Genomic DNA, 13,141 nt, shown 5'->3' with positions numbered 1-13,141 from the left:
CTGTGTTAAAATCTCCTAGGATAAGGAGCGGTGAATGTGGGTGTTTTTTCTCAAACTCATTTACCTGCTTGGCAACCATTAACAGTGCTGCGTTTATGCTAACTTGAGGCGAAATGTAAACAAGACAAAAATGAGGCGAACTCACGTGGTGAATTAAATGGCTTACAGTTAAAAAACAACGACCCTAAGAGCAGGCTGCAGTGTGTGCTGAGCTGTGTAATGTCCGTGCACCATTTCTCATTGGTATAAATGCATATTCCAACGCCTTTCGATTTCCATGTTAGCTCTGCGACACGGTCCGAATGATGAAGATGAAAGCTGGGGAGTGTCAGGGCGGCGTTGGGGACGCGTCCATAAAGCCAAGTCTCCATGAAGCACAGGGCACCAGAACGTCCAAAGTCTTTGCAGGTCTTTATCAGAAGCTGAAGTTGGTTAGGGATCGTAGGTTCACGAGATGAATCAACGGAAGCGCTGGCCGATGTATCCTTCTTTTGCAGTGAAACTTGTGGACCGGCTCGCGTCCCCCTCCATCGCCATCGACGTAAAGCATTGAAGAGGGCGCTGATGAGTAACTGCGGAAAAAGATTCACCGAATTGACGAAAATCCGGAGAAGTCTCTCTCTTAAAATTTTGGCAAACAATCCGGATTGGTGGTGGCCTGGGTTAAAAACGCCCACCCCGGGCATCGTTAATGTGCAGGGCGTTGGTGGAAATTCAGCCACTCTGGGTTGAAGACAAAGAAGAGGAAGAAAGCGGATTTGTCAGGGGCGTGGCCAGGCCACTGCCCTGGGCGCAATTGCCTCTGGCAACAGCTCCACACCTGCACCTTATTGACACTAGATAGTCCAGGCATATAAGCCTTGTGTTTTTCATTCTCATTTGCCAGTTCATTTTGCTCGAGACTGATTTAGTCACCGTGAGTATACGAGCCTCTTGTTGTGTACTCACCTCGTTGTCACAGCCAGCGTTCCCGTGGCACCACAGCTAAGTCAAGTCTTGTGTTTTTACCTACAAGTAATCGGACCTCGTTTTCATGTTTTTTGGACCTTGCCTGTTGCCCAACAACAGTGGCGAAGAAAAGTGTGTCTTTAAAATTAATGCCCAGTCACCTCTGTGGAATAAGATTTTATTGTGTAAAGGAGGATATCGTGATGTAGAGAATTCTGATGATCTCTCCCACTCTGAGCATCAGCCTGCATGGCACGAAACTTCAGTCAAGTCAAATTGGGTCAGTGAAACAATAAATTATTTCTGTCAACTTTGAGGATCATATATATATATAAATATATAATAAGGAAAAATTGTCGTTTGCAATGCTACACTTGTGGTTCTTGGATTTTAATTTAAACCAATTTATCAACGTAAGAGCTAATGACACCAAAATAATAATTATAATAACATTGGGCTAAAACTTCAAAGGTAAAACTAGAAACTTTACATCACAATGAATTAGGGCAAAATTCACATAAATGTCTCAAAATATCACAAACACTGACCTTGTGCCTCTGGTGAGTAGGTAGGGATTCAACATATTTTCTTTCATTCATTACTTTCTTCTTCTTACTTGTTGGTCAACTTTTGTTTTCAGCTTTCACCAGTATCATAGGAATATAAACCATCTGATGTGATAAAACATCCATCCATTTTCTGATGCACATATCCTCAAATGGGTCGCAGGAGTCCTGGAGCCAATCCCATTTGTCATTGTCCTACCGGTCCAGCCCTGCACAGCTGCGTTGATTAGGGGGCGCACACCTGCGCCTCATAGCTGATAATTAATCCCAGTATATACAGGACCCAGCGGACGGTCTGACCTTGCCAGATCGTTGCCATCCATGCCTCGTTCCCACACTTCCGCATTCCTGATCCTGAACCCCTGTGTATCGACCTCCACCTGTCCTCCGACCAACCCCATAAGCTTGACGCTCCTGATACTTCTACTTGCTCTGACTGACTCTCCGGAATTCGACATTGGAACGAATAAAGACCTTCCTCAAACTGCTTACCTGTCTATCGAGTCGTGCATTTGGGTCTGCCCTAGCGTTCTGGTTATGACACCATCAATCAAACTCTGACTGCCGGAGAAAAAGTCCTTGTGTGTTTTTACGCACTTGGCCATTAAAGTTGATTCTGATTCTGATACTACTTACTGGGGTCAAATCCCAGCACTGCCTGTGAGGAATTTGCATGTGCTCCCCATGCCTGCGTGGGTTTCCTCCGGGCACTCCAGTTTTCTCCCACATCCCATTCAACATTCATTGGAGACTCAAAATTGCCTATATGGAATGATTGTGTGACTGTTCTTTGCCTAACCCTGTGATTGACTGGAAACCGGTTCATGGTGTACCCCACTTCTGGCCCGAAGTTAGCAGAGATAGGCTTCAGCACTATCGCGACCCTTGTGAGGATAAGCGGCTTAGAAAATGGATGACTCGATATATATTACTAAGGAGATATAAGGTCTGGAATTGATTTCAGCTGTGGTTTTTGCATTTTAAAGCCGTTCCTGTGAACACACACGGTCAATGGGGGTGAAGCAGATTATCCTGAGGCTGAAAAAAAAATTCCATCAGCAAAATAGCAAAAATATTAGGAGTGGCCAAATCCACAGTTTGGTATATTCTGAAAAAAGACTGCACTGGTGAGCTTGGGAACTTAAAAAGGCTTGGATGGCCACAGAAGGCAACAGTGGTTGATGATTGCAGAATCCTTTCCATGTTGAAGAAAAACCCCTTCACAACTACCACACAAGTGAAGAACACTCCCCTGGAAGTAGGTAGTCTCTCCAGCTACCATAAATAGAAGACTGTATAAGAGGAAATAGAAACAATTCACCATAAGGTGCAAACTATTATTGAGCCACAAAAACATGAAGGTCAGAATTGACTTTGCCAAAAAACACCTGGAGAAGCCACCCCAGTTCTGGAACAGCATTCTTTTATAGATGAGACAAAGATCAATCTGTACCATGATGATGGGAATAAGCACATTTGGAGAAGAATTGCAACAGCCCACGATCCAAAGCATACAAGTTCATCTTCAAAACATGGTGGAGGCAGTCTGATGGCATGGGCATCTTGGCAAGAGTGTTTACCATAATGTGGAATGGTTAGATTTGACCAAACCCGAGAAAATATGTTAGAGGACTGCTTATCTATGCTGCGATCATGAGAATACTGTTGCTAAATAATGGCATTGTTTGGGAGCGCTGTCCCCTAACACAGCACAATGGCCCTCTGAACTGCCACTGATCCCAGCTCTTAATGATGGCTCAAATGTAAAAGATTTCAGTTTGTTTTTTTTCTCTTAAACAGTTCAGAAATACTGAGATTGAAATGTTACATAAAATAGAAATCAATGTCATTTACGGTGAACCTACAGTAGTAATTATCATCTCATGACATTAAGGTTATAAGGGGTCTAGAGGTAGGTCCAAAAGTGTTGGAGTCACTTGACACTTCTGCCTGCTTTGATCGTTCTCCTGTGTATCGACTTCTGCCTGCCCGCTCACCTGCTCTCTTCGCCTGACGTCCCAACTACCGCTGCTGCACCTGACTGCCTGCCCGATCCCTGACCATTGAATGATAAACGTTTTTCCCCGAACTACCTTGCATCTCCCGAGTCCTGCATTTGGGTCCTCCCTCCGTTCCGATGGGTCGTGACAGATGCTGGTCGACAATTTCCGAGTCATGGTCGCGAGGCAGTGGCAGCTGCTGTTGGGCGAGCACCAGCGAGGCATTGTTGAGAGGTTACGGCTGTTGTTGCTGGTCAAGCACAGCCGAAGCATGGTTGAGAGACAGCAGCTACTACTGCTGGTTGAGCACCGCTGACGCACGCTTGAAAGGTAGCGGCTGCTGCTACTGCTTGAACACCGCTGAGGCATGTTTGAGAGGTGTGGGCTGCTGCTGCTGCTGGTTGAGGACCGCCAAGGTGCGGTTGAAAGGCATTTGTTGGTGCTGGTGCTGGTCGAGCCCTGAGGCATATGAGAGAGGTGGCAGCTACTGCTGGTCGAGCACCGCCGAGTCGTGGTTGTGAGCCCGCAGGCCGGATGTTTAACATGCCTGCTCGATGTACTTCTGTACTTAATTGCTCAAAAAATGAATTGACAATAAATGTTCATGTATTCATGTCAGGGGCGTGGCCAGGCCACTGCCGTGTGCGCGGGCTTTGTTAACTGCTTACCTGTGAATGACATCTGCCTGGAAAATAACCACTGTCGAAATCATGTCACTGTCTCAGAGTCCTATATTTGGGTTCTTTGCCCTTGTGCCGTGTTTGTGACAATTTATGCCAGTAAGGCATAGTGTAAGATAGAACAAATGTATGGTCTTCTATTAGATGGCAGGAAAGAAATCCTGGAATTAATGTATCCACATTTTGTGACATTTTATTGTTGTTGTTGTTGGTGTGCCATAAGACATTGATAACTGTTGACATGGTTGAATGATAGACGCACACGTTGTACTTAGGGTTACATACTTAGGGCAGATACTTTGACCAGTCGCAACTAGAAAAATAGGATAATGTGTATAAATGGCAGCACGGTGGTGCAGCTGGAAAGCGTTGCGCTCACAGTCCTGAGAACCCGTCTTCAATCCCAGCCTCCATGTGTAGAGTTTGCATGTTCTCGCCATGCCTGCGTGGGTTTCATCCCATGTCCCAAAAACATTAATTGGAAACTCTATATTGCCCTATATGTGATTTTGAGTGTGGCTGTTTGTCTCTGTGCCCTGTAATTGGTTGGGCAACCAGTTCCGGGTGTACCCTGCCTTTTGCCCGTTGAAAGCTGGGATAGGCTCCAAGCACTCCCGCGACCCTCGTGAGAATAAGTGGCTAAGACAATGGATAAAGGATACAAACCTTTTGTTTTTTTATTTATTAATTTTGTTGCAGGTTTTTTTTCATTTTAATAAAATATTACATAACATTAAAACAAGCAGTATTACATACTAGTCACTCACAGGAGAACTATTTGCAACTCAAGTTGCAAGTGCTCTGAGAAAACCCATGCAAGCATGGGGAGAACATGCAAACTCCACACAGGCAGGGCCGGGATTGAACCCAGGTCCTCAAAACTATGAGGCCAATGCTTTACCAGCTATGCCACTGTTTTATCAATACATTTTTTCTTATTTTATAAACTTTGAACCTTATTTTTCTATTAAGCTGATGCTGCAGGAATTCTCTTCTGCACAAGAGGTTGACATCGAACCAGCAGATGCTGAATCTCCACCTTTGGTCCATTCCAAAAGTTGCCAGACTGAAGTGGCTATTCATGACGGAACACATCAGAGAAACACAGCAGAGAAAATACTGCAACATGTATTTCAAACTCAAGACCAAATAATTCTGTGATTTTATGTAACATATTTATACAAAATATAAGCATACAGTTAAATAAAAATGATATGATTCTTCTTCTGTGGTGTATGTTTACTTCCTAAACAAACATATACATCAACATTTACACAAAGAAAAACAAAATTAGGATGTAGACCATTTCAATCCTGTGTACTCTTGGCCCTCTGCATCAGGAAAGTTGTCATGAATCCTTGACACACAGCAGGATGGAAGTGGCACGCGGTTATTTCTGCCAAATATTTCCCAACATCATCTCACAAGCTGTTTATAAGCAGTATGTCGCATTAACATAACAACATAACAATTTTCCAGAATGGGTCTTTGTTTGAACAAGCAATGATTGGACAAATGCTGCTTTTAGTTGGGCGATAGTTGGGCGACACGGAGGAGTAGCTGTAAAGCGTTGGCCTCACAATTATGAGGACTCTGGTTCAATCCCGGCCCACCTCTGTGGGGTTTGCATGTTCTCCCCGTGCCTGTGTGCGTTTTCTCCAGGATATCGAGTCGGGATCTCCACTTCCTTCTGTTTGATGACAGTTGGGATAGGCTCCAGGACTCCCGTAATCCATGTGAGGATAAGCGATGAAGAAAATGGATGGATGAATCTAAATGGAAGTAATGTGGGCTGATTAGGATTAATCTTTTTTTTTTTTCCCAAAAATAGGTCTTACTCGCGTTGTGGAAAATTCAGTCACTGACGAAACTGTTCCTGGAATTTTAAGTAGGCAATCTTCAGTACCCACGGGTTCAGACTGGCAATAAATCCTGGGTGCATGCACTGCAGATGGGCTGGTTATCTGCCATTTTCTGGCGACTATGTTGAAACTCATGGCAACAAAAACTCTCTTCTGTTGTTTGCATAGGAATGCACCATTTACATGCACACCTGTTACATGCTCAAACACCCATACCAGTCCAGTAAACAGAACCATCCATGCCTTTTGCTTTTGTATTTTAAGCATTTAGTGCCCAAACAAAACCACAAGACACCGGTTTACTATTTTCATTAAAAAGTTTTGCGGTTTTGCTCATGACATCTTGTAAAAATTGTGAGTAAAATGGCGTTTGGACGGGTCTGGGTACTGTCTGGTTATGGCATCAGTTTAGCATGTGAAATTACATTGATGGTGAAGCAAGGTAAGACCAGCTATTGCTCTCAAGTAACCTTGACGCAATTTTAAATGTATTTCTACTTCATGGCCAGTCAGTTCATCTCCATTCGACTGTGTGTGCTGTCTAACTGGCTCAAATTGTTAACCTTTAACGCCTTTATGAAGCTTGTATTCTTCACCGTCTTCGTGGTACCCTTCAGAATAGTCTCCATCGCTCGAAATATCGTAAAATTCAACCTCGTTCTCGCAATGTACTCCAATGTTGTCACCATCAGTGATGTATTGCGTCTTGTCATCTAATTCTGCTGTGTTGTCGTATTTTCCGGTGAATCAAGCAATGTGCAATCATTCGTTGCCGCTAATCGAAAAATAAAATAGTTTCCTTCATAACGGATTTCAGATTTTAATTCTGAATAAAATAAATGTATAATATTACCAAAAAGCTGCATTGGGTGCTGACATACACTTTGAAGAACCGTCAATTCGTTTTTGTTCACAAGCATGTCTCTGAACGCCCTTGGTTTGATGGTCCTTAGCACACCTCTGACCACATCTGCCTCTGCAAAACCTTCTTTAACTCCCTCATCCATTTGTGTACTTATGTTATTATAACTTAAATCTGAGTTTTGGTCACCAAATCTGTCTACCGTGCCCTTTAAAGTCTCTGCACTGCAGGTAGGAAAGGTTCCTTAGGTATACTGACCCCTCTGGTTGTGTCTGTGATGTGTGCTGTTGCCTTGTTTCACTTTGGTTCAGGTCACTGGCATTTGACAGATTTGCTGTGGGTCTAACCTGTCACTCAGCTCCTCACATAACGTCTCAACTCTTCTACTGTCTGCCCTGTAGCATTTGAATTTGTACTGAGATCGTGTTGTGACTGCGTGTCGGTGTGTTCACGATAAGGATGAGGTTGTGACTCAGCATTTAGAAGCATCTGTTAACTATGATGAGTTTTATCAGATAGATCAGATCTCTCATAGAATCACCAACGGGAATATTACTTGCATTAATTAGTTTACCAATCAAATCTTTTAAAACCAACAACTGACTCACCCCTTCGTTTTCAAATTTTGGCAAGGTTTCACACTCTATGTAAGCGAGCACATACATATTCAATGCAGCTTTCCTCATTATTCAAGTTTAAGTCCCCGTCATGTGGACAGTTAACTGAAATGTCTTTTGGCAACTGAGAAAGGTCACTGCTTGAAAGTCTAAATAGTAGTTTCTTGATGCTCCACACTAAATTTCTTCGTTCCTTTGACATCGTGTAGTTCTGTCCTCACCTCAATGATTACACTATGTAGTTGATGCGTGTGTCAATGGGTAACCTCTGGGCTGGGTGTTTGAAGACCCCAGGATGCAAGTTACCAGCCTGTGTTGACAGCGTGCATTGACCACTGGATCAGCAGAGCAGCTCCCGGTGAAGTGAAGACTCTTTTATGCCTCGACCTCCCTTCCTGGACACCCTTTGGTTAGCTCCTGCCTCCTGCAACGTCTTGTCGCCTCGGTTATGTGGTTTGGTTTGGTTAATTTTTGTTACGGGCCTCAAGTTGTGAGGCCGGCGTCACAAAGTTTAATATTTTTTTTCTTTGAGCTGGCTCTCTCCTTCTCATCACTTCTGCTTTTCAGGTGAGGTGGTTGTGTGAAACACAGTCCAAAACTGTTATTCTTGAATGATGCGTTTATGGACTGTATCGATGAATGGCCGATGTACACATGAGGAGCGGATGGTTTACAATAAAAGTACTCATATGGATTAGGCGAGCGTGAGGGTGTGTTTGTGTGGTGACGTGGCCTGGTAATAGGACTTTTTGTTCCGTGTTATTTACAGTGAAGAAAATAAGTATTTGAACACCCTACAATATTGCAAGTTCTCCTACTTAGAAATCATGGAGGGGTCTGAAATTTTCATCGTAGGTGCATGTCCTCTGTGAGAGAGATAATCTAAAAAGAAAAATCCAAAATCCCAATGTATGATTTTTTTCACGATTTATTTGTGTGATACAGCTGCAAATAAGTATTTTAACACCTGTCTATCAGATGGAATTCTGACCCTCAAAGACCTGTTAGTCCGCCTTTAAAAGTCCACCTCCACTCCATGTATTATCCCGAATCTGATGCACCTGTGTGAGATTGTTAGCTGCATAAAGACACCTGTCCACCCTATACAATCAGTAAGACACAAACTTGTAACATGGCCAAGACCAAAAAACCGTCCAAAGACACCAGAGACAAAATTGTACAACTCCACACAGCTGGAAAGGGCTACGGAGAAATTGTCAAGCAGCTTGATTGTTGTCTTGTCTGTTGTAACAACCAACAGCACAACCACCAATGGCAAAACATCGACTTTGACCAACTGCACCTTACATGGTGTTCATTATGGACATTTCGGGATGAGCTCAGATGTCCAATAACAGAACACCACTCGGGGTCTGATTGGGGTGGCTTTCCTCCTCAACATGTCCTTTCGGGTATCACTATCATTGCCCACATGATTATTGAAGTCCCCCAAGAAAACGATCGAGTTTCCAGTGGGAGTTCTCTCCAGGACCCACTCCAAGGACTCCAAAAAGGGTGGGTACTGTGCATTGCTATTTCATGCAAAGAACAGTCAGGAACCCCCCCCCCCCCCACACACACACACACACACACTCGAAAAACAGAGGGAGGCATAAAGCCCAGCCCAGGTCAGTGTAGCTCCTTGGCTCATTGGGATACACAAACCCCTCAACCAGGAAAAGGTGACAGGTCAAGAAAGGGGATTTTATGCTATCATTGAAGAGTTTATAAATTGCCTACATTAATAGTTTGAATCCTTGATTTCCACAAACTATGATTCCAAAACAATGCATATAATTCCATACTCATTTTACAAGATTATCATTCATTCTTAGTGGGTTAAATTAGTTTTTCTTAGATCTTGAGAAAAAAATGCACCAGAAGTGAATGGGTGCATACAAATGCAAAGCTGTTTTCTTTCTGTGGTATTGAATCCAATGTGCAGTTTACTGTTGAATAACTTAACTGACTTAGTTATTTTGTTTTTCCAGCTTGTCTTCTTCGCTACAACATACTGTCCCTGGTTTACTTTGTTTACCTTTTGTTGCTGCCGTGGTGTGTGTGTCCTAACAAACACAACATAAGAGGTAAGACCACTTGTGTGACTGAACAAATCTGCATATCCTTGTATCTAACAAGTATCTGTATTTTATGTATTTTAAAAAGCTCCTTTTTCTCTTTACAATTGCATGAAAAATAACTGAAAGGTGTATTTAGTCCATGAAAAAGTTACAGAAAGAACATTCTACTTCTCAGGGAGGGAATTTCATAACACCTCGTAATTTAATTGGAATGTGTATTGTAGTTTAGATGTGGTTCCTTTTAATTCGTGGTGTCTCTACCAGGAAAAGTTGAGTGGGCCACCAGAGTGGGCACAAGCAGCAAAACCTACACAATAAATTATATTTGAAATCACTAACACAATCCTTTTTAGTCATAGGTTTACAAATTAAGGGTATGGATAAAAGCTTTAAAAGATTCCAAATGGAAGTATCACTCACCAGAGGTGTTCACTTCTTGAATAGAAAGGAAACATGTCAATCTTTCGTCTGGGCAAACTTGTTCAGTTGAAGTTCAGTGGCACGTTTATGAGCAGAATTAAATTCCCAAGCAAACCGAGTTTCAGGGAATTCTCAGCATGTGAGCCACTGCTCTCACGTTTGGCCAGACATTCTAAAAGATGTTTCAAATATTTGAATCCCATTGTAATCCATGTAGGCAAGGAAAGCAAAACACTGATTTTCCGATTACACATCTAGTCGTTTTCCTCTTAAAACTTTTGGGGTAGAAGGTACGGGTTTTGTCCTTTCTTGCTGGAACAATGTTAAAATCCAATGACTGATGCAGTCCCAAATGTTTAGTTTTTAAGTTTTGCTCAGGTGGCATAGTCCTAAATTTTGTCTTTATTAAATTATTCATATTGGTGGGTTGCTTTTATTTGTCCCTTCGCTCGCAATGAAAACAAAGCTTGCTCCCGCTATCCGCCAAAACTGAACATTTGTTACGTCTTGACATATGCTCACAGGCTGTCATGACCAAAACACCTGGCTGAACCCAAAATGCATGACTCACGAGACCAGGTACATTTCGGGAAGCGTCTTTTTTCAGTCCAAGGTCAAAACACAGGCAGGCAGTCCAAACAAGCAGCAGTGTCAGAATCAGTAGGCTAAGAGGTGGGGTCATCAACGAGGCAGGGTTTGGTACACAGAGTATCAAAGGCAAGGACATGGAGTTGCGGGAACAATGATCTGGTAAGGACCAGACCGCACGCATGGCCATATATATATGGACCGTGATTACGAAAAAGATATCCAGGAGAGCGCATCTGCTCGTCGGAGCAGGTGCGTGCCAGGTAGAGAACAGACAAACCTATGACAACAGGTCAGCCTTATTTGAGTCAGAGAAATTCTGTTTGGTTTTGGCAAAGCCTTTGGATTATGCAAAATGTTTTGCCTTGCTAACAAAATTGGTATTCATAATAATGGACATTATTATTCCTGATTAAATATTTATAAAGTATTAATCTATTATTTTGCGCCTGCATAGTGCTCCATCAGCTCCATCTGGTGGGGCCAGGCCCCACAGGCCCCAAAGGCCCCAAATGCAGAGACATCTCTGATTTTAATTCTGGATTATATGAGTCTTTCCATGGATGCGGTGAAATGCTATGAGCAATTATTAATGGAAACATATATTAAAAGGCATCAAATAAATAACAGACAACAGAATCCTCAGTAATCAGGTATTAACCTATAGATATATACTTTTATCGTATCAAGAAATTTGCACCAGAGGCATGTGGAGTGAGGTCCTCAGAACAGTCCTCATAACTGTGAGGCAGACATGCTAACCAGTTGTTCGCTGTGCTGCCAAACTCAAATATGTAAAACACAAAAAAATTGGCATTCAAATAATCCATTTGGCATTGAGAAAACAAGTATTGCAGCTTTGCCGATCGGATCGGGTTTCTTCTGTCGGGAAATATTTGTTAAAAGTCTGTTTAAGAGAAGGTTCTCTTAGAATGGTCTGACATTGCTACAATAAGCAACAGTTAGATGAGAGACACTGAAATCTTTTTTAATATCAAGTTCAAATGCTTGTCTTGATTCTTCTCATAGTACAGAGAAAGTCAGAAGGAGCTACATTGTGTCTTTGTGGCTCTAGAGAAAGCCTATGACAGAATACCAAGAGAAGAATTTGGTAATTACTGCCTGTGTAAGTCTGGTGTAGCGGAGAAATATGTCAAAATAGTGCAGGACATGTATGAGGGCAGCAGAAAGGTGGTGAGGTGTGTCGTAGGTATGACAAAAGAATTTAAGATGGAGGTGGGATTCCATCTGGGATCAGCTCTGAGCGCCTTCCTGTTTGCTGTGATAATGGATAGGCTGACAGATTAGACTTGAATACCTTTGGACCATGATGTCCACAGATGATATTGTGATATGCAGTGAAAGCAGCGATCAGGTGGAGGAACAATTAGAAAGATGGAGGCATGCATGAAGATTAACCAAAGTAAAACACAATATGTGTGTGAATGAGAGAGGTGGAGGGCGAAGAGTGAGGCTCGAGAGAGAAAACAGATAATGAGGGTGGACCAATTCAAATACTTGGGGTCAACAATCCAGAGCAATAGTGAGTGTGGTAGGGAAGTGAAGAAACGGGTCCAAGCAGATTGGAACAGCTGGCAGAAGGTGTCTGGTGTGTTATCTGACAGAGTAGTTTCTGCTGAGATGAAGGGCAAAGTTTAAAAGACAGGGATGAGGCCAGCCATGATGTACGGATTAGACACAGTGGCACTGTAGAGACAACAGGAAGCAGAGCTGGAGGTGGCAGAAATGAAGATGTTGAGGTTCTCTCTAAGAGCAAGCAGGTTGGATAAGATTAGAAATTAGCTCATTGGAGGGACAGCCAAAGTTGGATGTTTTTGATATAAGGTTTGAGAGACCAGACTTAGATGACTTGGACGTGTCCAGAGGCGAGAGAGTGAGTACATGAGTAGAAGGGTGCTGAGGATGGAGCTGCCAGGAAAAAGAGCAAGAGGAAGACCAAAATGAAGGTTGATCGATGTTGTGAGGGAAGATATGAGGGCAGTGGTGGTGAATGTAGCGCACCGCTGATTCATTCATGCCATAATGGTGCCATAAAGGCGGAATTCCTCCCATGTTTGATCATATCCAAAAGTTCTACTTTTTCACCGATCGTCATCATCTTCCTCTTCCTCATCATCACCAGACCATTTTTCTGCAATCCACTTTCCATAAAGTGAACCCAGCTCCGAACATTTCGAACAATCTTCTAATTTCTTCCTTGGATGCTTCGGGGGAAGCTTTAACATCAGCACAGCGCTTTGGTGGTGTTGTGGATTAGAGAGGTGGTGGAAAATGGCGGATAGGAAGAACAAGGGAGAGGAAGGAGAGTTTCTGGATGGGGCTTCAATTATGCCCAGCCATTCAGCTCCAAAAACCTGATCTGGCTTTTATTTTCATTACTGAAGGGCGTTGTGCACCCGATCAGAGTCTGCTGGGTCCATGTCATGACCAGATCGTTTTGTCATGATCAGAACACGGTGCTGAATCCAAGATGCACGACTCACGAGACCAACTACA

General features: G+C 42.9%; 1 protein-coding gene across 1 annotated transcript in view; it reads left to right on the top strand.

Annotated features, from left to right (window-relative positions):
- Positions 1-902: 902 nt before the first annotated feature.
- piezo1 (piezo type mechanosensitive ion channel component 1 (Er blood group)) overlaps positions 903-13,141 on the top strand; it is a 324,721-nt gene continuing 312,482 nt past the window's right edge. The window contains 2 exon segments of the mRNA XM_061837790.1: positions 903-1,228; positions 9,527-9,622. Coding sequence (XP_061693774.1) covers positions 1,198-1,228; positions 9,527-9,622 — 127 coding nt within the window. The 5' untranslated portion in view covers positions 903-1,197.

The sequence above is a fragment of the Syngnathoides biaculeatus genome, chromosome 12 (genome assembly GCF_019802595.1).
Source record: "Syngnathoides biaculeatus isolate LvHL_M chromosome 12, ASM1980259v1, whole genome shotgun sequence".
NCBI lineage: Eukaryota > Metazoa > Chordata > Actinopteri > Syngnathiformes > Syngnathidae > Syngnathoides > Syngnathoides biaculeatus.
Note: the sequence above shows the minus strand (reverse complement) of the source record. Positions and strands in the feature narration are given on the sequence as shown.